This window comes from Balaenoptera ricei, chromosome 14 (assembly GCF_028023285.1).
Source record: "Balaenoptera ricei isolate mBalRic1 chromosome 14, mBalRic1.hap2, whole genome shotgun sequence".
NCBI lineage: Eukaryota > Metazoa > Chordata > Mammalia > Artiodactyla > Balaenopteridae > Balaenoptera > Balaenoptera ricei.
This window is the reverse complement of record NC_082652.1, coordinates 4,585,614-4,609,118: the sequence shown is the minus strand read 5'-3', so window position 1 is coordinate 4,609,118 and position 23,505 is coordinate 4,585,614. Positions and strand designations below refer to the sequence as shown.

At 39.9% G+C, this 23,505-nt stretch overlaps 1 protein-coding gene across 1 annotated transcript in view; it reads right to left on the bottom strand.

The window, feature by feature from the left end:
- Window positions 1-1,059: 1,059 nt before the first annotated feature.
- Window positions 1,060-23,505, bottom strand: part of LOC132347501 (transmembrane protein 132C-like) — a 184,169-nt gene continuing 161,723 nt past the window's right edge. The window contains exon 5 of the mRNA XM_059894070.1: window positions 1,060-1,659. Coding sequence (XP_059750053.1) covers window positions 1,622-1,659 — 38 coding nt within the window. The 3' untranslated portion in view covers window positions 1,060-1,621. The remainder of the gene's footprint in view (window positions 1,660-23,505) is intronic.

The following is a 23,505-nucleotide window of genomic DNA, read 5'->3' as shown; positions in this document are numbered from 1 at the left end:
TTTCCACGTCTTTGAGAGCAGCATTCCAGGACGTGGTGATGCTTCCTCTTATATGCTTTTTACATGTTTATCACAGGTCCATATGCCATATAGGCAGAATATTTGGGAAATCGAGAACATCAACACAGGGAGAAAGATGTATTTTTTGTCTTGTTACCACATCTTTAGACTATGTACATTTAAAAAAATTTTTAACCTTTATTTGAAAACCAGCTATTGCAGATTCTTATCATAATTCTTATTTAACCCTTTATAAAGGTGTTGTTCTGTTTTATGTGCAGATTTCGGGAATTCCAGGGTAAGCTGTAGCCGTTAGAACTACTCTGCATGCACGTGTGCACACACGCACCTACACACACACACACACACACACACACGCACCTCCACACACACACACGCACCTCCACACACACACACGCACCTACACACACACGCGCGCACCTACACACACACACACACACACACACACACCTCACACAGTTTTGAACCAGTAAGGTTATTTTTTTTCTTCATTTCAGCCACTTCAATAATTTCATCACATCCCCGCCTTCAATCTCTGTGTTGACACAGGGTAAAAGGTTTTTAAACTAAGTGACGATTCCTCTGGGAAAATCACCTTGCAGAATGAAATACATGTCATTCCTTGTACAGAAGAGCAGCGCATTAAATGGGTGGTGGAAAAGTTAGGGCAAAATGTGGATGATGGAATTGCTTGTATGCAGTAAACTGAAACACTGAAAGGTGTATGTCTTGGAATAATTACATTTTTGTATTATATCATGCAAAGCTATACGTTTTATTTTTAATTAATTTTTATTAGAGTATATTTGCTTTACAGTGTGGTGTTAGTTTCTGCTGCACAGCAAAGTGAATCAGTTATACGTATAAATATATCCCCTCTTCTTTGGATTTCCCTCCCATTTAGGTCACCACAGAGCATTGAGTAGAGTTCCCTGTGCTATACAGTAGGTTCTCATTAGTTATCTGTTTCCTACATAGTAGTGTATAATGTCAGTCCTAATCTCCCAATTCATCCCACTGCCCATCCCTTCTCCCCCTGGTATCCATAAAGCTATGTGTTTTAAACCTTCAACATCCCACTCTGCAGTATTTCAACTGATGGGGGAAAGACATGTACTGGATGAGGACATCACAAAATGCACCGATTCCAGGGATTCTCACCTGGAAAGGGTGTGCCCTGTGTCGGGATTGTAGATGGAACTGGAAAGTGACTTCATTTCCCAGGATAAATGTTTCTTCTCACCACAGGGTAAATCATCATTTTTAACATGAAAATGAACATTTCAACATTCTTCTATTGAATTCCATCCACATATATTTTTGCTTTTCAAATGCAGCCATTCACAAGCACATCACGACAGGGAGAAGCCCCTCTGATCTCCCAACGCCTGAGGCACACACAGGCTTGGGACACAGGGGAGAGGCTCAGAAGTTCAGACAAAAAGGAACCGTCCCTGCTGTGGTGACTGCTGGGGTCTACATCGAACATTGAACATCCCACAAGACGTCACTGAAATACACGTAACACGTGGATACTCACGGCTCCGTTCAAGGTTTGGGAAACAGGAGGGGACCTTTGCTTCATCCAGACGCTCAGAGATCACGAAGCTGGACTTTTGCTCCTAGTTCTCCAGCTGCCTGAAATGAGGAAAAGCAAATCTCCATATGATTGGACACTAGTTTTCTAGGCATGCATTTCTTTCTTTCCAGAGAGTTCAATGCCTGTGTTTCAGAACTTGAGGTAATAGACGCAGATTTTAAAAAGAAGGCACCAAGAAATGTCACCTCTAAAAATTGATCTTTCATTTTTTTCCCTAGCAGCCTGGGTAAAAATGTTTCCAGCATATACCCAGAGAAAACCGTAATTCAAAAAGACACATGCACCCCAATGTTCATTGCAGCACTATTTACAAGAGCCAGGTCATGGAAGCAACCTAAATGCCCATCGACAGACGAACGGATAAAGAAGATGTGGTACATATATACAATGGAATATTACTCAGCCATAAAAAGGAACGAAATTGAGTCATTTGTTGAGACGTGGATGGATCTAGAGACTGTCATACAGAGTGAAGTAAGTCAGAAAGAGAAAAACAAATATCGTATATTAACGCATGTATGTGGAACCTAGAAAAATGGTACAGATGAACCGGTTTGCAGGGCAGAAGTTGAGACACAGATGTAGAGAACAAACGTATGGACACCAAGCGGGGAAAACCGTGGTGGGGTGGGGATGGTGGTGTGCTGAATTGGGCGATTGGGATTGACATGTATACACTGATGTGTATAAAATTGATGACTGATTAAAAAAAGAAAAAAAGAACTAGAGGTTTTAGATACTGTTCTTTTTGAAGATAAACACGATTAAATTTGAGTGAGAATGTTTTAAGATTTTGACACTTCAAAGGAAGTGGTAAGTCAGAACGCCTATTTGAAGGAACACTCTTAGTCAAAGCTTGTACTTGCTCCAGCTTTGTCTTTAAAAGCACACAGAATCACAGTGAAAAATAAATGAATACATATAAGTGTTTATAATGGTGTCTGGTACACACAACTGTTATCTCTTTGAGAGAACTAATAACATTCAGTATAACTTTTCTTTCCAAATATAATCTATATTGCACACAGGGAGAGATTAAAAGCAATCCTGAAAACAAAAGCTAAAAAAAAAAATGTTTCCAGATGCTCCAACGTGGCGATAAGAGAAAGAGGCCCAATGTTTCTCCCTTTCCAGTCCGGGGACCAAACTACCTTACCACTCAGGTGTAGTGATAGATGAGGCCATGGCCCCCTTTTCCCTCTTGCTTTGAGTTACTGGTTTGGTTTTGTCTGTTTGTGGGAAGAGGAGGGCGGGGGAATTCGTATGGGGCCGGGAGTGACAAGGTGCTGGTGGCTCAGACACGCAGAGCTCTGGAGGGGTAAGAAAAGCTCAAGACCACTGGGGATTCTGCTTGGATCCCCGAAGATTGCTGCAGACGTTTCAACTGAAAGATGATGGTACGTTACTGAGCAAATTCTTCTCGGGCTATTTTTGTCCATGTGTGCGCTTCAGGGGCCTGGCACCATCACAGTATCATCTTTGCCACGTGCTCAGTGCCGTCCCTTGTCGTTATTCTGGAAAGGGAGCTCTCTCTGGCAATCCAGCATTTGGATAGCTTCATACGTCTTCATTATCGCTGCTTACCAAGCTCCGCTCTTTCCCCAGACCTTGCAGGTATCCTATAATAATGGACATACAACATAAAAATTGCCTTTGTGACACTAATCTGTGAAGCAGCATGCTTTCATGCTTCTAAAAAGCTGGCAGGAAAGGAACCAAATTGCTCTCCCAAATTTGCAAATCCACTCTCTCTCCCATCCACCTTTTCGCTCAGCACTTTATTTATTTATTTATTTTTGGCTACGTTGGGTCTTCCTTGCGGTGCGCGGGCTTCTCACTGCGGTGGCTTCTCTTGTTGCGGAGCACGGGCTCTAGGCACACAGGCTTCATTAGTTGTGGCACGCAGGCTCAGTAGTTGTGGCTCACGGGCTCTAGAGTGCAGGCTCAGTAGTTGTGGGGCACGGGGCTTAGTTGCTCCGTGGCATGTGAGATCTTCCCGGACCAGGGCTCGAACCCACGTCCCCTACATTGGCAGGTGGATTCTCAACCACGGCGCCACCAGGGAAGCCCTCAGCACTTTATATAACTGTCTCCTACTAACAGCTTTATCCCGTCCTTTTGGTCCTGGGATACTGGAGGCCTGAGCCACAGACATCGGTGTGTTCTCACCAGGTGTCTCTATGCTTGTAAGTAAATGTGGATCCAAAAAGAGAAGGGAAAGTGGAATTTTGAAGATGGCATTCAGGAAAAAGTGAACACCTTTTATTTTGAGGGTTTCTTGTTTACAAAATGCAAACACTACATTTTAGATTTCTTGTGGACGAATTGTTAGTACCCACCAATGATCTCTATGAATTTATAAAATTTAAGTTATGCTGGTATATTTACGGTTTAGATTTTTTAAATAGAAGAGAAAGTTCACAGAAGAATATGACCTGGGCTTTGGTGTTTTTATAGGGTTACTCTGACTCAAGATGGTCAGGTCACTACTATTTTCCAGGCAGAAAATAAAGATCCAAGGGCTTTGTAGTTCATTAGGGAAATTATCCTCCCGGTCCGAGAAAGCAATAGCGTTTTCAATTCATAATACTGGACCATCTTCATGTTCTATGAGATGCCTTCAAAATGTCATTGCTACACTAGGTCAGTTTTTCAGATGAAATATATATATGTGTGTTTATATATAAATATTTATACATGTACATACATATTTAAAAATTTTTTTTTTTCAAAATACGAGGCTGTCTCTTTAGGTCCTGCAAAGGCTGAGAGGAAAAAAAAAAAACCTTCTTATACATTTGCATTACCCATAGGAATAAAGCACTTTGCAAACAGTAAAATGGACAATGCTTTTTATTTTGTTGTCCATGTGATTATGACTTTTTGCTTCATTAGATGGTTTAAGTCACTTTTTACACGATACATTTCCCTTTGCTTTCTTTGCACAAAGATAATGTGAAAATATAGGGAGAGAGGTAATTTTCAGCTTTCTACTTTTTATTGTTAAAGTTGGAACTGAAATGACCCACTACTTCTTTTGAGAGATGTCATAGACCCAAATGTTAAAATTAAAAGAATAAAGCTTCTAAGAGAAAACAGAAGAGAAAATCTTTGTTACCTTGGGTTTAGCAAAAGTTTCCTAATCAGGACGCAAAATTGCTAATGATAAAAGAATAGAATTGTTGACCTTTAAAAAAATTAAAAATTTCTGCTGATTAAAGATGTAATCATAGCAATGAATAGGCAAACCTCAAACTGGGAGAAAATATTTGTAATACATCTATCAGACAAATTTCATACAGATCCTCTTAAATATTCCTACAGGTCAATAATCAAAGACAAGCCAATATAAAAATGAGCAAAAGACTTGAACAGATTTTTCATCAAGAAAGTTATGTAAGTGGCCACAAAGCACAAGAAAGAAGAGTTTAACATCAGTCATCAAGGGAATTCAGATTAAAACTACAAAAAGATACCCCAACATATCTTCTAGAATAACCGAAGTTTAAAAGCCTGGCAACAAATGTTAGTGAAAATGTGGATCAAAGGAAGCTCTCTTTTATTGCTGGTGAAAATTAGTTGGCAGTTTCTTTTTAAGTTAATCATATACTCCGGAGTGTTTCCAACACCACCAACCAATTCTCTGATGCTCGAGAGCCCAACTGGGTGTCTTGCTATTTAACTCAATTCTGACAATATTTACCTAGGGGCAGCATCAGATCCCACAAGTCAAGGTCTCCCCCCACTTTCAGACTCCATTGCAAGTCCAAGTTGTCACCTGTACTTCTCACCCACTGACTATAAATCTCAGAATCCCCTTCTCGGGTTTGATAATTTCTACAGTGGCTCACAGAACTCAAGGAACATTTCCTTATGTTTACTGATTTGTTATAAAAGAACACCCCTCAGGAGTATTCAGATGGAAGAGATGCAGAGGGTAAGGTATGGGGGAAGGAGCACGGAACTTCCATGCCCCATCTCGACTTACCATCCTCCCAGCATCTCCACACGTTCACCAACCAGGAAGCTCATCAAACCTCATTGTTCAAGAGTTTTCATAGAGTTAAATCAGCTCTCCAACCTTCCCCTTCCCAGAGGTCAGTGGATGGAGCTGAAAGCTCTAACCCTCTAATCACTTGGTCTTTCTGGTGATCAGCTCCAACCTGAGGTTACCTAGGTGCTCCACCCTAAGTCACCTCATTAGCAAAGTCTCAGATGTGCTCAAAAGGAGCTCCTTATGAATTACCAAAAATACTTCTATCACTCAGGAAATTCCTAGGTTTTGGGGAGCTCTGTGCCAGGACCTGGGCACAAAGACCAAACATATTTCTTATTATACCACATACACATATTCTATGACTTAGCAATTTAACTTCTGGTATTTTCCCAACAGAAATCACCATCAATTTGAAGAAATCCCCAGTTATCTTCTTACTACCTGAAAAACCCTTGTCATTTATTTATCTGTGCTCTTTAAGAGCAAGGACTGTCTTATTCACAGCTGTGTCTCTGATTACCGAAACGGTGTTTGGAACATGGCAGTTTCTGAATAAATATTTGCAGAATATAGGAAGGCATATAATCTCATATTAACACTGTGAAGTAGACTCTCACTCCTATTTTACAGATAGGCATACTGAGACACAGGGCAATGATTAACTTGCCCATGATCACGTAACCAGTAAGTGGCAGAGTTGGGATTTGAACCAATGGTGATATTTTCATCAAAACAACCCTCGAAAGTCAGCCTGGAGATTTGCTCAACTTCTTTGAGGTTCTTAAAGATGTAGCTCTGTGTCCAAAGTCAACCTGCTGTCTCTTTAGTCATTGTGACTTAGTAGAATATTTTTGTTTGTGGTCACCCACTAACTGCTTTCTCAAGCCAGCCCCCTCAACCCTTCTTCCTCATGGAAGCTGCAATTTCTTTAGTCTGCATCAAAGCTTTTCACCAGCGGGCTGGAAAATGTAACAGAATTCACAGGAAGAAATAAACACCGAATTGGGACCTTTTTGGAAGCAGGAGAGAGAAGGGGAGGGTAAATCTCCCAAACTGCAGGTGAGTTGGGTTTCTGAGGTAGATATTTATGTGTCCGATGATAAATGCTTATTGAACACCTGCTCTGTGACTGTCATTGCTTAGGTGCCAGGGATATAAAGTAAACAGAGCAGACAGAAAAGATGTCTGGTCTCTGGGAGCTTGTATTCTTGTAGAGGAAAAAAACACATAAAAATTCGCAAGTAAATATGTATGGATAGGGCAGATAGTAGAATGTGCTTTTGAGAAAATTACCCAAGAAAAAGGCATATGTGCTTTTGAGAGGTCAAGTCTCATTCCCCTTTCTATTCCTGAGCTGGCAGAAAGCAGGAAGGGAATTGCTGGCCTCTTCTGACCCCTTCAAGAGAAGCAGATCCCTGTCCTTATCAACACTCATGCGGCGGGATTCACCCTGCAAAGAAAGTCTGATGAGAAGCAAGGCAGTCTTCCTTCCCAAACTGGCCAAACATCCCTGAAAGGGAGAGATATTACGGAAAGGACTTCTGAATTGGATACTTTATAGAATAGATAATCTTCAAAATGTCTTCCTAAGTTTATAAGCAAAATGTATTTAAAGCTAGAATCTATGGGAGAAGTGTGTACAATCTCTCTAATTTTCAAGGAAAAGCAAACTATACTGATCTATGGCAAATTATTATGACTCTGGTTTTAATTGACCAGGCTATCTGGTTTTAGCCATTACCAATCCAAGACCCACTGGCCACTTAAAGTTCTGTATTTGCATGTAAAAGAGACCATAACGAGTTAGCAAAGCTCAGAAGGAGAATGAGTTATAAGAAACAGGGTGTCCCATGGGATACGCAGGTGAAGCTGAAACGTGGCCCCAGAAGCAGGGAACTGGGAAGCTCTCAGGAACCCCAGGAGTTTTTGTCTCCGCCTCTTCCCTCTTGGCACTGCCCTGTGAGGCTGTAGATGTGCTGTCTCTTCATGGCAGGCAGAAGAGGACCTCTCCGATTCTCAAGTGTGAATGCTATGGTCTGGCTAGGTCAGATCTTTGGGGAGCGGCCCAATTTTCCGTTGTTTATATGTAAATGACATCAACCATACAACATGTTTTCCCAGACCTGCAGAAGAACTCCGCCCACGTGAGGAGCTTGACATTCAGGTACCTCTTCTAGGACACAGTGCCTCCCAGGACATGACATTTCATTTTTAAGCCACAATCAAACTTGATATCCAATTTCAGTCACTGTTGGCTCCGAATACAATTTTACAATAATTAAGGTGCCAAAGTACCACTAACAAATCCAGTTAAGCCACATTCATTTCACCTTGTTATGCATAACTATGATGTGTGAAGGACAGTGGGGGACACTTTTAGATCAGTTTTTGTATTTCTAACAGTAATTATTCTCCCCTGGGGAAGGAAACAGCATCTTCTTGTAAATGGGATGCTTTTGTTGGAGAAGAAGGAAACTTTTATTATTTTTCAGCTTTACTGATGTATAATCGACAAATAAAAATTGTCTCATTGCAGGTACAACTTGACGTTTTGGAATACATTTAAATATATATATTGTGAAATAATCACGACAATCAAGATAATTAACATCCATCAGCTCTTGTAGTTTGAGTGTGCGTGCGTGTGTGTGTTTGTGTGTGTGTGTGTGTGTGTGCGTGTGCGTGTGTGTGTGTGTGTATGGTAAGAACACTTAAGATCTGCACTCCTAGCAAGTTTCAAGTACGCAGTACAGTACTGTTAACTATAGTCATCGTGCTGTACATGAGATCTCTGAAATTTATTCAACTTGCATCACTGAAATTTTATACCCTTTGAGGAACATCACCCCATTTCCTCCCAGCCCCTGGTAGCATGATTTTACTCTCTCCTTCTATGAGTTTGACTATTTTAGATTCCACACACAAGTGAGATCATGCAGTAATTGAAATGAGTCCTCTTTACTATCTCAGTCTATTGGGTCTGTTAGTTACCCTGGAATATAGAAATGTCTATTAGCCTCTCTCTCTATCTGTCTAATATCTATTTATATATACATTAGCTCTACGTGAAGAATTTTGGGCTTTGAGGAAAATAGAAAATCTTGGCTCTGGGATCTGTTAAATGATCAGAGAACAGGCATTACGATAAAGGAAGAGCCTTCATTGCAATGAAATATTTCTTTATCTGTGTTAAATAATCTCTCTAGAAAATAATAATATCAAACTACTTAGCATCAAAGTATTTCAGAAAGCAAGGGATAGAGAGAGAGAGGGAGGAAGGAAGGATGGATGGAAGGAAGGAAGGAAAGAAGGAAGGAAGGAAGGAAGGGAGGAAGGAAGGGAGAAAGGGGTTTATTCTTGCTACTTATGGTTTCCTGACCCTGAAGGAAGTGGTTTATATAAAAAGTTTCTGAATCAGACATGGTGTAAATACAGCAACAGTGGGTCTATAGCAACCACAACAACAACATAATAATTAATACTGATAAGCATCGTCTTTTATTATAAGTCTTCCTACGAAGATTTTCAAATCTAATTCTCACACTTAAAGACTATAATAGTATCTATTAGGCTATGTGCCAGCCACAGTGCTAAGCACGTCACCTTCATAGGTGGTTCTCAACTGAGGTCAAGTTTGCCCCCAAGGGGATATTTGCAAAAGTCTGGAGACAGTTGTGGTCGTTACAACCGGAGAGATGCTTCTGGCATCAAGTGGGTAGAGTCCAGGGATGCTGTTAAATATGGTACAACGCATAGCGTATCTCTTCTCAATAAAGAACTATCTGGTCCCAAATGCCAATAGTGCTGTGGTTAAGAAACCCTGACCTGCATTCTCTCCTTTTAATCTTCTCAACCCCCACTCCCATGGGGCAGTTAATATTATTGTGGCTCAGGCTGGTTTCAAGGTCACCAAACCATTTCCCTTTTCCTCCTGGGCCACAACCAGAGAATATTTCTCAGAAGCCATAGGACTGATTTCTGACCAATGAAATGCAGGTGCAAGTGATGTCACCTCCATTTTGGATTAATAAAACCTCCTGCTCAGTCCATCCTGAGTTCTCTCTCTTCCCCTATTGATTGGCCAGCTGCAACTGACCCAGTGGAGGACTCTGAGAAGCCCGTAAGAGACAGAGGAGCCAAAACATGGAAGGAGTCTGGGCCCCTGAATGACGGCCTGGAATAGAACCCCCTCGCCAATTCACACCGGACCATGAGTAAGAAGTGAATCTTTCTTGCATAAAGCCATTGAGAGTCTGTGGTTGTTTGTTGACTCAGTCATCCTATTTTAATGGACATAATTATGATGCCCATTTTCCAGATGAGGAAAAATAAAGGCTGCCAGAGGTGATGCTTGATCAGAGGTTTGGTTCAATTTCTCTGTTATTCTCTTAGCTCTGCTGCCTTGGTCCACATTACTGCTTCAATTCCAGGCATCATTGAACCACATTGCCCTGAATGTCCCTCCCTCAGTACAGGAGAAGTATTGACATCACTGACTGACCCAGTTTGGTTTACTTGCCTATCCTAGTCCCATGGCCGGGGCAGTGCTATGCAATGATGACCTTGGGTTATCTGCCTCAACCAGCCATGGAGACCAGGCGAGAGTGGAGTCATGTTGATTGACATTCCAACCTTGATATTGGGGCTGCACTCCACCCACTCAAGCATTATGGCTCCTGTACTGTTTGCTATGGGGCTCTAATCCATTGGGATATGCCTTTGGTTTCTCAGGTCACAAAGAACCCTTGAGAGAGTTACCCTGTACTCTGAAGCAATAGGGACCAAGCTTTGCCGAAAGTTTCACTCATCTTGGTGAGAACGTGATGTCTAAATGGATGTTTATACTCAGAGATGTGACCACCAAATTGTATGTATCAGATACAATTAAAAGGACTCTATCCATGGCCCTGACCATCTCCACTGTGGTTGTCACCAAAAGGCATTAATTCTAAGGCAATTTCTCAATGCTTGTATGTCAGAAATCTAACATGTTGATCATTGCCTGGTGAAAAAACATTGGCTTCCATTGTAGGTAAACAGAGAATACCAAGAATTATAAAACCCCAGAAATTCTGAGTGAGCCAACAGAGACCAGACCATCTAGGGTCCACCCAGAAGAAGCACACATACACGCTCTCTTTCTGACTGGTATTGGATTTCTATTCTTGAACTTTTTAGCACAGACATAACATATTTTCTATTGTATAATTTTATCTATGTGGAAGTTTCTCATTAGTTTCATTCAGCTGATTTAAAGTAAAAATTGGTCTTAAACCAGGGGGAAAGATGGATTGGGATGGCCAGCAACTGGGACTTCATTATTCCATCAAGTTCATTAGATGCCATTACCCGAAATGATTTTCTGGAAGCCAAATGATGTTCTCTGTATAAATCTATTTAGATAATAACAAATGTCTCTTGACCTTGCCACACTTGAGATTAGAATATTGTGATTTTCAGCTCTCCTTCCTGATCAGTCAGGGGGAAATCACTTGCAAAGAATAAATATTTTGAGAAGCATAGGAGATGTTCACTCATGGGATTTTCATGGACAGGGCTGTAATGTACAGTTGTTCAGGTTGATCACTGAATAAAGGCACCCCGGAGAAGGAGTAAGTGGGTGATGATGGTATTTAGCGCTCACACTCTGTGTTAGATTAAAGACGGTCACATAATCTTTGCCACTCTTCCCAGAGATGGGGGTGGGTCCATATTACATCCTCTGGAGTGTGAACCAGTTCTATGATTAGTTGACAAAGGTCACAGAGTAAGCAAGTGTTGGAACCCCAAGTCACATCCAAGCCCTCTAAATCCAGAACTTGACTGTTAACTACTCAGCTATGTCAAAGATAGATATCCATTAACATACTGTAAATCCAACTTGCCACCTTGCATCAACCTTACCACAAATACAAATAGATCAAGGACTCAAAGTTTAGGGGCATTCAGATTTAATGGTTTTGTTGTAGAGGTTTATATTCCAGGAAAGTCATTATCATCTGCATGGGTGACATTTTACAGTTTTGCAACCTCCTGTGACATTTCTTTAATGAATAAAAGGTGGTGAGTGATTAGTATCTAGAGAACAATAGAACAATTGAACTAGGATGTCAATCACATGAAAAGGTCAATAATCATGATATCCCAAGAACCTTTTCTGAAATCTGAAGGAGAGACACATTTTGGAATTCACGCCTACTTCACCAAACCACTGCAGCTCCTGCATATTTGTATCAGGTGACATATTAGGGTGAATGGCATCTTAGACATTTGTTTCACTCCTTAGTTTAACACAGTAAAGTAAATGACCCATACAGAAAAAAAAAAAGAAATATTATTTTTCAATAAAATGTTATAAATATGCAAACGATATAATATCTAGTAGAGCATGCAAAAAAAAAGAAGCTTATGGCATTTTGTTAATGGAAATTGTACGAAGCTTTTAGAGGCAGTTGGGTTACTGAGAATGCTTAAGGCTTTGTTGTATTATATTCTGTAATCTGCGTTTCTGATGATTCTTACCACTGCAGTATGAACAATATCATGAATGTTACGGGGTGTTAAGACAAAGACCGAGCCCCACCGACTTTATGAAACTTTAGTGATTAAACTTGAGGGATGATGGAGATTGTCTTTTCAGTGATGTCATAGTTTATCTAATTCTTTCGAGGTTTAATTGTGTATTACTAGATTAAATCATTGTACTCTGTATTAATTAAAGCAATCTAGCAGCAGTAACAGATAAATTCATTGTCAACCCAAGGAAGCATACTTCGACTCTAATTAGCTGCTGGGGTGTGAGGGGCTCTGCGCCACATGGTCCCTTGGGGATCTAGGCTTCTGCCATCTTTTGACTACAGCATCTTCTCTGATCTCAAAGACGTTGGCTGCTTTCCTTGCCTTTGGCCAATGGGTGAGGAAAGAGAGCGGTAAGATGATTACTTGGGAGGCTACTAGGGATTCTGCCACGTACGGATTCTGCTCACATTTAGCTAACTAGAACCAGGTCGCAAACTCCACTTACTGCAATGGAGGCTGGGAAATGTAGTTTACCTGTGTACCCAGGAAGAAAAAAATCAGATATTGTAGACATGTAGGATACACATTCATTGTACATTTTGATGGACCCGTTCATTGTGAATCCAGCTTCCTAAAATAGAAAAACAAAACAAAACAAAACACCCTGTTTTTTCCAGCCTCACTGTCCAGAATGTGTAGGCATGTGACCTGGGCTTTGTTAATTAGACACTTTTCTGTGAGATTCTGATATGAGACGTACATTAGGGTAGACAGGTGTGATGCAGGAATGGTGAATGTGCAGCACATTTCTTGGGTCAATGGTGGTGGTGGCTTTCCAAGTGTCATAGCTGTGATGGTTCCCTCCTATTTGGAGGGTCCGCCCATCCCATGGTTTCTCCCATCTTATGGCCCCTCCAATAAGATGGCTCCTCTGTTCCATGGCTCCTCCAATAAGATGGCTCCCCTATCCCATGGTCCCTCCAATAGGATGGCTCCCCCTATCCCATGGTCCCTCCCATCTCATGGCTTGGCCCATCTTCGTTCTTTCTTTGCCATTCTGGCTCTATGGAGTGTCTCTGAAAGTTGTTGCTGGAAGCTTAAACAAGAACCTCGTCTTGTTTACCCTTGCTTGGAACCATTCTTAAGCCTCCTAGTATTTCTTAATAAGTCCTTTCCTGATTAAATTAAGTAGAGTGACTCTTCTCTGCAACTAATGATGCTGAAGTATAATAGTCCTTTGTTTTGAGGAAAATAAATACAAACATAGCAAACACACATGCCTTAATACTGGTGGGTCCCTCTGTCTTTGACCACCAGAAGAATTTGGGATTTTTTTAAGACACGCAATATAGTATTGCTAAATAATTTATTTAATTATAATTTTTAAATCATAAAGTTTCATCTCTAAACACTGGTATCTGGCTTCACTTTTAAAAAATGGAAATATTTGCCATATTGGAGAATAAATATAGGGGACACTTCATTCCTTTATTCATCAATCATGTATTTAATGCCTATAATTTACCAAATGTTGGCAAAAGAAATCAAATTTCAAGTCATTTTCTTGTGGTCAAATTGTGTCATCTGATGCAGATGTATGTATTATCTCTTGTGTGATAGTCAATAATGTCTCAAAGGACCTATTTCCATTTTCTTTAATGAAGATGGAGCTCAATGAATGGATTCCTGATCCTTATTGCCCAGATAGATTTCAAAATGCGAGACTGTGTTTTGCAGGCACAGGTGCACATTTCCACAATCACATGAGTTGTTATCCTTCCTGAAACTGAATCAGCAGCAGTCAGATTTGTGTTGCATTCCTGGTCATTTTCAGTGGACCAAAGTATGGACCTCCACGAAATGGCTTTATGGCGATTGGATTGCTCTTGTCCTTTGGGAATTATTGGGGTCCCAAAGATCTTAATCACTGGGGCAGGTAGAAGGGGGGGTGTACTTGGTTATTAAAGTTCTTGATGACACAAGCCTTATTTTGCTCTTATTTTTAAAAAATTTTTATTGGCGTATAGTTGATTTACAATGTCGTGTTACTTTCTGCTGTACAGCAAAGTGAATCAGTTATACATATACATATATTCACTCTTTTTTAGATTGTTTTCCCATTTAGATCATTACAGAGTATTGATTAGAGTTCCCTGTGCTATATACAGTAGGTCCTTATTAGTTATCTATTTTACATATAGTAGTGTGTATATGTCCAGTCCAATCTCCCATTTATCCCTCCCCCCCTTCTCTCCTGCTAACCATAAAATTGTTTTCTACATCTTTGACTCTATTTCTGTTTTGTAAATAAGTTCATTTGTACCACTTTTTTTAGATTCCACATATAAGTGATATCATATGATATATATCTTTCTGTCTGATGTACTTCACTCAGTATGACAGTTTCTAGGTCCATCCATGTTGCTGCAAATGGCATTATTTTGTTCTTTTTTATGGCTGAGTTGAAGGGGAATTTCCTGAGGCTAAGTAAATGTGTTTAATACAAAGCACAAAAATATTAATGTTCAGAGGGCTCTGGGTTGTGCATTTCTGGTATAAAGCCAGGTTTCTCAATCTTGAGAAGATTGGCTTTCGGGAAGGATTCTTGCGGTAGGGACTGCCCTGTGCACTGTAGGAGGCTTACAAGTAGCCCTAACCTCTACTCACCAGATGCCACAAACACTCTACATTCAGTTATAACAACCCAAATTTCTCCAGACATTACCAAATTCTCCTGTGAGGAAAAGCACTCTCTCGTTAAGAACCTCTGGTTTAAGAACTAAGTTTTTTTGAGGGGAGGGCTACTTCTATGATGAAGCCATAGGACCAAGATTTGAAATCACACATTCCTCAAATTCTCTAGAGGCATTTTGCTGTCTTCACACACATTCCCTGTTCCCACACTACAGGGCCATCAAGAGTTCTTGGTTTTACCCTTTTCCTCTCCCCCTCCTACCCTCTTCTGTGGTGGGCATTGCAGATGGAGAAGGAAAGGAAAGACACATCAAATTCTGTGGAAAAGCCTGGATCTAGGGTCCTGGGCTCCAGTCTCCTCTCCTCCCCATTCAGCTACACGATCTGGGTAAGACAGTCACCTATCTCAGCCCCACTTCCCTCGTCTGTGAAAACAGATGGTGATGATCAAGTTTAACTCATAAAGCAGTTTGTGAGGATTTGAAGGCAATCAAGCTAGTTTACTCCAATTGTTCAAAAGAAAAAATAAATGAATTCCACATTTGAAAAACTGAATACAGATTATAAAGTACATTGTATAAGCAACTCATGAAAGGTGAACGGCACATGGCCAGTAAAATTAATTTTAAAAATTTAAATTCACTAGTAATTGATGAAATGGAAATTAAAGTAATAGTGTGATAACAAATTATATCACCTTTGGGGTAATAGAGCTGAGTCTATTCCATATTCTTTCCCTTTCCCTTTATTCTTTCCATCAGTTGGTTACAAAGGAAGATGAAGCCCAAGATACGACAGAGCCACAAGAGGGAAGGAACCTGGGTCCCTGAGTGACTGCATGGAGCAGAAATGCCCACCATCCCACACTGAGCTATAGTGTAAGCAAAAACCCAACCTCATTGATTGAATCCAGTGAGATCATACAGTCCCCAATAACTGAATAATCCCATGTGACCTCAATGTCCCAACTGGCATTTTATTTGGAGTCACATTAGTACCAAATATGCCCTAAAATAAATTTTGCAACCTCTCAGAAGCAGGTTGGATCTCAGAGGTGTTCTCTTCAGTCAGCACAATGTTGAATTAGTTACAAATTTTTTAAAGTCCAGAGATTTTATACATAATATGGATTTCTAGTATTCTGTGGAAAGTTTGGCGCTATCAGGATCATATAATGATGGGAGGTGAGTAGCAAGTGCCTTGTAATACACTAAATTTCCCATTCACCCACTCAGGGTCACCCTCACGCAATTCCGTTCCCTGTTCTCTCTCCTGACTTTGTGACACCTGCCACAGACTGACAGCGAATAACTAGTAATTCAGGTTTTTCTCTACTTGTAATTAGAGAATTATTCCTGCGATATCAGAATTCTATTCTACCCTTTAAAAGGAGTTTAAATGCTTCTTAACTTAAGGACATAGAAGCTTCATTCATCTCTTTTCCACGTCTGCACTTCTAAAAGTTGGCTCACTCAAAAGCAAGGGATGACTTAACCATTTGATTTCTTTCCTAAAAGAAGTTTTGTTGAAATCCAGACCCATAACTCTTCTCTCTTTTTTCTCTTGTGTGGCAAGACCAAAAAAAAGGCGGGGGGGGCTTTCCTGGTGGCACAGTGGTTAAGAATCTGTCTGCCAATGCAGGGGACATGGGTTCGAGCCCTGGTCTGGGAAGATCCCACATGCCGGGGAGCAACTAAGCCCGTGCACCACAACTACTGAGCCTGCACTCTAGGCCCCGTGAGCCACAACTGCTGAGCCCGCGCACCACAAATACTGAAGCCCGCACGCCTAGAGCCCGTGCTCCACAACAAGAGAAGCCACTGCAATGAGAAGCCCGGGCACCGCAACGAAGTGTAGTCCCTGCTCGCCGCAACTAGAGAAAGCCCGCGCATAGCAACGAAGACCCAACGCAGCCAAAACTAAAATAATTAAAATAAATAAATTAAAAAAAAAATCCAGGACCAATGTCTAATGAATAGGTCATTTGTATTAAGGTTATAAATATCCACCATGTCAGATTCAATATGAGACTTTGATTAAGGGTTCTCCTGAAGCATGAAATCTAATTCATTATTGTTTTTAGAAATTATTTCCCTAGGGTATCAGCCTAGAACAAGCTTCTTTACCAAAACCTACTGCTTTTTATTACTCATAATCCAATAAAAATTTACTTTTTCATAATAGTGATGCTTTAAGGGTGGTGTTTTAGTTTCAGATATATTAATGTATTTGACTGTGCATTTTATTTAATGGGTGGTGTCTTTTGGGGCAGAAGAATAAGATTTCTATGGAGAATTTCAGGCTTCCTCTTTAAACCCTCCTGGTTGTCAGATTGGCTATTCAGCTAAAACTTAAGCTTTATTCTCACTCTCATCTCTCCCACTCATCTTATTCCTCCCTCCTTTCCTTCAAACCTTTCTTCAATGTCTTCTCCTGTTTTCTAAGAAAACAGTATCCCATGATTAATCGTAATAGGTCCTGACTCGATGGGATAAATAAATTATGTCTCATTTGCAAGTGAAAAAAAAATTCATTTGGTCTAGACAAAACAAGGGAATATATAGGCTTGCAAAACAAGTATCCAGGGAAGCTTTGAGGTGCAGGTATGGCTGTATCTAGTGGCTTAGCAGAATGTGGTTTCTCTTTTTCCATCTCTCAGTTTTTTCTTCTTTTGTGTCAATTCCAAGGAGAGATACACTTTCTGGTGAAGGCAATATGGGCTGCCTAAAGTTCCAGGCTCACACTCCTCCAGCCGTAATGTCTAGCGGAAATGAAAGTTATTTTTCTTCCCTGAGCTTGGACATATCTTGGGTGAAGTAAAAAATAACATCGCAGTCTTGAGAGTGCTGTCCTTTGAAAGGCCAGTTTACAAGGTTAGCCCTTGGCTGGTATGTTGAAAGTTGGATTTCAGGAGGGTTCCCCCCATTCCCTGATAAGAATGGCTCACTTTGTCAAAATGATTTATGTAGACAATACAATTTATGCTGACAACCTGCTTTCCTTACGGGAGTCTGGGATTTTGGTATGTGCCAAGCAGAGGATGCCTACATGACCAGCTCCCCAATAAAAACACCTGGGCAATGAGTCACTAATGAGCTTCCCTTGTAGATAACATTTCAGTTGTGTTGTTACATGTTGCTGGAGGAATTAAGTACACCTTTTGTGACTCCACCCGGATGACTTCACAAGCAGATGCCCAAGCTTGTGTTCCCTATGGGATGCTCACGGTGCCCAAGACTCTATTTGACTGTCTGCAGCGAAAATCCCAGCATCAGGGAGGGGCAAGTACCCAGATGCATGGGACCTGGAAGGAGGTAGAACTCTGTGGAATAAATCAGATTTCTGTGTGGCTCCCTTCTCTTTCCCCATTAGGATAGGATTCTGCTTTCTTACTATCATCAACTTTCAATAATTGTTGCCGTTTTTTCTATTACATCTTCTCCCTTTCCATTTGTCCCTTGGATTTATGCCTTAAAGGTGAAACCAATACTCTTATTTTAGTGGTGTTTGGGAAGGCATGGGAGAAAAAAAAACTGTTAACTTTCACGTTTTACTGAAAGCTGATTCACTGAGTATTAAGCATTTTTATCTGAATAATTTAATATTGTGCAGACCACATTATAATGGGTTGCACAATGCAACTTTTAATGTATTTTCTGCCCCCTATGATTACTATCAATTTCTTGATTATTCCATTATGGCGCATTCTCAGCTTTTAGTGCCTTTTAATTGCCAATAAAAAACATAAAAATTAAGCACTGAGGGTTCATGATGACAAAATCAATTTTTTTCTCCTAGTAGGTACAATTTGTTTGTAAAACAAGCTTTTATGGAGAGGGAGGGAGAAAAAGAACAAGAATGTAAAAACATATTAACGTATTTTTCCTGCCTACACTTGCTTGATTCATAATTCCTTGTGCCCCTCAATGCTCTGAACCCCTAAAAAATCCATTTTAATCAAGGTACCTCCATAACTTTACTCCCTGAAGTCCTGTGGAGCACAGGCAAAAGGTCAAAATATATTCATAATGTATTCATAATGCACATTTTCATTCTAAAGATATATTTCTTGAATGGATTTTATGCCAAGTAATGATATAACTAGACCTAATCCCTAAGTCTTATCATGTTAACACTACACCATGATTAATGAGCTTGCAAAGAATAAGTAACGTTTTCATTTTCTATATACCACCAACCCAACAGGGAAATAAGAGAATGCTTTTGATATTCAGCTCACCCAGTGAATGAAAGCACCACTGTAGCTTGTAAATTAAAATAATGTCTGTATACTTGACTCTTTTCACATTTTTCTCTTTATTACTATTTTCATCCTATTAGCTGTCACTAGCTTCAAAGAAAGTGATACATTCTCTACAGGATAAAGACATTTTATTATGATTTGCAAGATTCATATTAAATGATTAAAGACTTATACGCTTTTTATTGGCAAAATCCCCTATGAGTGCGATGTCATAGGGAAGGTTCTTCCTTCCTTCTTTCCAACCTTAGTTCTTTCCTTCCTCCATTTCTTCCTTCCTTCTTTCCTTCCTCTCCCTCCCCCACACCCTTTTCTCTTTCTCTCTTTCTTCACATACACCTTAGTATTTTTTTTTAATGAACAAAGAGAGAGAAAAAAGAAATGACCAAAGGAAAAACTACTCAATTAGCTCAAATTAACTCATTCTTGTGTTTTATGAATCAGCCATGATTTTAATTTTGTATCCAGTATTTGAAATTCTTAGCCACACTTTGTTTTCCTCCATCGACTTTATCCTTTCCCTAAAGCCTTCCTTTCCTTTACTGTCTTAGGAGTCACCTTTTATAATTTACTGGGAAGTGAAATCTCTATTTTAATTTTACAATGATTGCTATATACCTCCCTAATTAAAAAGGAGTTAAGAGAAGCTGATGAAATCCCACACACAGGAGACTAATTTCATCTACCTGAAGGCGCTGGGCTAAGGACAGCAATCCTCAGAGCCAGAGAGAACCTGGGCAGGAAGCATCTGAGCTGTTAAACATCTGAGCGTTTATCCTCACATTGGGATGGGAAAATGTTCTCCTCATATGGATTTCTAAGAGTCTCATGAAGAGAGTAGCTAACTCAGCTCACCTTTCTTGATTTTAGGAGCATCAATAAATGATATAGAGAATTAGATGTATTTTGTAATTTGCAGTGGTGGGAAGGGGAACCCTTACTAGCATCTTCAGATTCCAAATGGCATCTCTCTACCATAGACTCATAAAAAATGTCCAATTCACTCTTTTTTGGAAGTTTATTTCTGTAAATGCATCCTTCAGTTACCAGAATTCATTTTACATCTAAAACTATGTTCTGAGAAGACATTAGCCCTTTCATGCCATCCTTCCAGATGCATTTCCTCTGGTCCTAGGAGAACCTAGGGAACATCAAGGCAGACCTTGCGTGATGGAGCCAAGAACCAACGGCTGGATTACGGTTTCTTGGCATTGATGGCACTGTATCCTGCCCAGGGATTTGCAGTTTTATTTCCTAAATCCACCCTAACAGTGAAGTTGATTTCATGTGTTAGCCCTCCTGCCAAACTCCCCTCTGGATCTTATTTCTGACATGCCAACCAGCCTGCACGGTGAGCCCTATTCGATACCTTTGTACACCTGAGTCAGATAGGAATGCCATATGTGGAATGCCATAGCAGCCAAGAGAGCAAAACAGAGGTCAGATTAAAGGCAGGACAACCCATGCATCCATCATTATTAAAAACACATGATTCATTAAACCTCAGCGATTCATACACTCTTTAAGCAACCAAACTTTATTTCAATCACTTTCATGGGCATCCTTCCAAAATGTGTTCTGCTTTCATGCTCTTTAAGCAGAATGTTATGACTATAGGGTCATGTGTGTGTGCATGTCACTGTCATCACTATACACACTGGCTGTCTGGGTAATCACTTGGATGCAGCGATTCTCTCTGGAGCTAATTCTCTAATTCTGCCTGGTCCTTTATTCCATTGTCCTGGACAAACAAGCCTTATAGATTCTTCTCTTTGATTTTTATAGTTTCACCTCCCAGTCTTACTACCATGTGCTGTCACTTTTCATTGCTTTTAGCATGCTTTCTTAAAAGTTCGACCCATGCAAATTTGCTTCTTGTAAACGACTTTGGCCTGAGAACATTTATTTTCTGCAAGTTCCAAAGAAGAAGGATCTCTTTTCTCTTGCTCATCCAGGACCTGACACATAGCTAGGCTATACTGAGAGCCCTTTAATATTCCTTTCACAGATAACCAATTCCATTGTAGTTGTGTGCAAAGTAAGAATAAATAGTTCTGAGAGTCCAAGTGGCTTTACTTTGCTCACAGTTTAGGAGTTTAAACACAAACCTGGTGGGTCGATATTGGCTTCTAAGGGGTTTTTGAAAAATCTCAGCTTTTGGTTATGCCATTGGGAAGTGTGTTTTCTTGTCACAAATTCTCCTAACATTATCATCATTGTTATTATTATTTTATGTATTTGCTTTTATCCAAATATCCTTGCCCACTTCTGGGGAATTCTCCTTCCTCCTCTCCATCCAAGTGGTTCTAGAAAAGTCTGTAATGATTGACCTGTGAGAGATCCCCAGTCAGCGACTTCACTGGGGGAGCGATCCTCCAAGAGATCTGAACACTCATTCCCTCTTGCATCTGTTTCCTACTCCACTTGACTTTAATTCCCTTGCACTTCTCCAAACTCTTTGAGTGCCCTCCTGGCTTATTTACAGCTGTTTAATTCCATTTAAATCTCTCCACATCAACAAAGCTGCTTATTTTGTCCGGGTAATTTACTGGCCCAGATGTTACTGCTTGCAGATTTTTTGCAAGTTAATCCAAGGTCTGGCATTTTTTCTTGTCTACCCTGTGCATCAATTCTTCTATAGAAAACATGGGGAGCTCACATTATGGGGGGACAGTTGATGGGTTCTTTTGCCAACCCTTTCCATTTTACTGGAGAATTCTCCTTTCATATTACTAATGGAGATTTCTCACCTTGAATGCAATGATGTAACGAGATGATGATTCTTATTGTTAAAAGGAAGATTATCTTTCAATCGTTTTGTCCAATCCAATTATAATTATCTACTTTGTTCAATTTAATTTTTCAATTTCAGAAGTCTTCTTAAAGTTCTATTAGACTGAAGATGATCCCAACTCCATGCCTTCTATAAAGTTATTTGTCCCTTTAAAAATGTACAGTAAGCATCTTAATATATTTTATTTGATAATGAGCTTTACTAACAATTGCTATTGCTAAGATAGTTCCCCTAAATATGTTATATTTGTCTTACCCCATGAGAAATTCACTTCAAAAATGGTAAAAGTCAAATAATTCAGTGTTATCATTTTTAAAATATTGTCTCATAAATTATAGTTTTCTAAACCATTTCTTGTCAAAGGAAATGCATTTGCCTTGGGTTATGGATTATGTGTTTGCTTTCTGTTCGGTTTTTTTATTCTTTGAGAATAAAGCTGGCAGACAACAGATATGGAAGTAGGTTATTTAAATTATCTTTCCTGGGCATCTCATTCTCTGTAGGCTGACATTTCTAAGACGCCAGAAAGGCATAAGCTAAGATGGAAATAATTTTGCAGGACCTGTTCGCATATTTGCTAGAAAAAGTGCTAGGAAGAGGCAAGTGTTTCATGGGTAGGTGATGCTTTGGGCTACAGGGGTAGGAATGACAGACTAGGAAAATTTTGAAATATTTTATAATATTTTACCACTTGAAATATTTTACAATTTGAGAGACTGTGAATTAGCTCTGAGAGAAGTTAGAAAAGGAATGAGGGGTTTATTCAAGTCAAGTAAAAAGAGAACTCATATCTAACTTTTCTGTTTGCATTTTTATGTGTGCTTTAGTATGTTTAGCTGGCTCTTCCTGTGATACTTCGGTTCTGATTTTGAGATTCTGACATCATGTACACACATGTGGCATCTATCATGGATGTGATAAATGTTGCAAAGAGAACTCTGAAACTTGGGAGCTTTGTCTTGGAAGAGAGACTTACTAGGCAAACTTGGGCAAGTTTTGGGACCTCACTTTTCACACCTAGAAACTGGTTTATGATCTCTGCCTTACCTATTTACAGGAATACAGGAATAGCGTGAGAAGCAAATAAGTTATCGGATGTGACAAAACATGGACAGAAATCATATGAATGGAAGGAAGCATTTTTAATTATTCAAACCCTCTAAACTCTACGTGCTGGGACACTACTTCTCCAAATGCGATTAGGGAAACCCTTGAGGGTCTCAGAAAACCACTTTAGGAAGATAGTGAGATCAGAAACATGTTTATAATAATACAGTGGAATTTTCTAGAGGCTACGTGATGTGTGATGACATCACCACGGTGAAGACTAATGGGATGTCTCTGTGTGTTCCTGTGCTTTCTAAAATGTTCTAAAGTAGAAAATTCGGAGCAAAGGTATGCACATTTCCAGAGAACAACTCAGTTTACTTTCAGTACTTCCACTGGGCTTGTACTATGTATCTTTAGCTCTACCAGCTAAATCTTTGCAACTTCCCTTTCATTCAATAAAACATTATTGTGAAAACACAAACTTTTCCTGGAACCTGTAAGAAAACACGAGAAATGCACTGCTGCCTTATTTTGAAACAATGTATTAATTCTTTCCAAAAAGTCTTTTC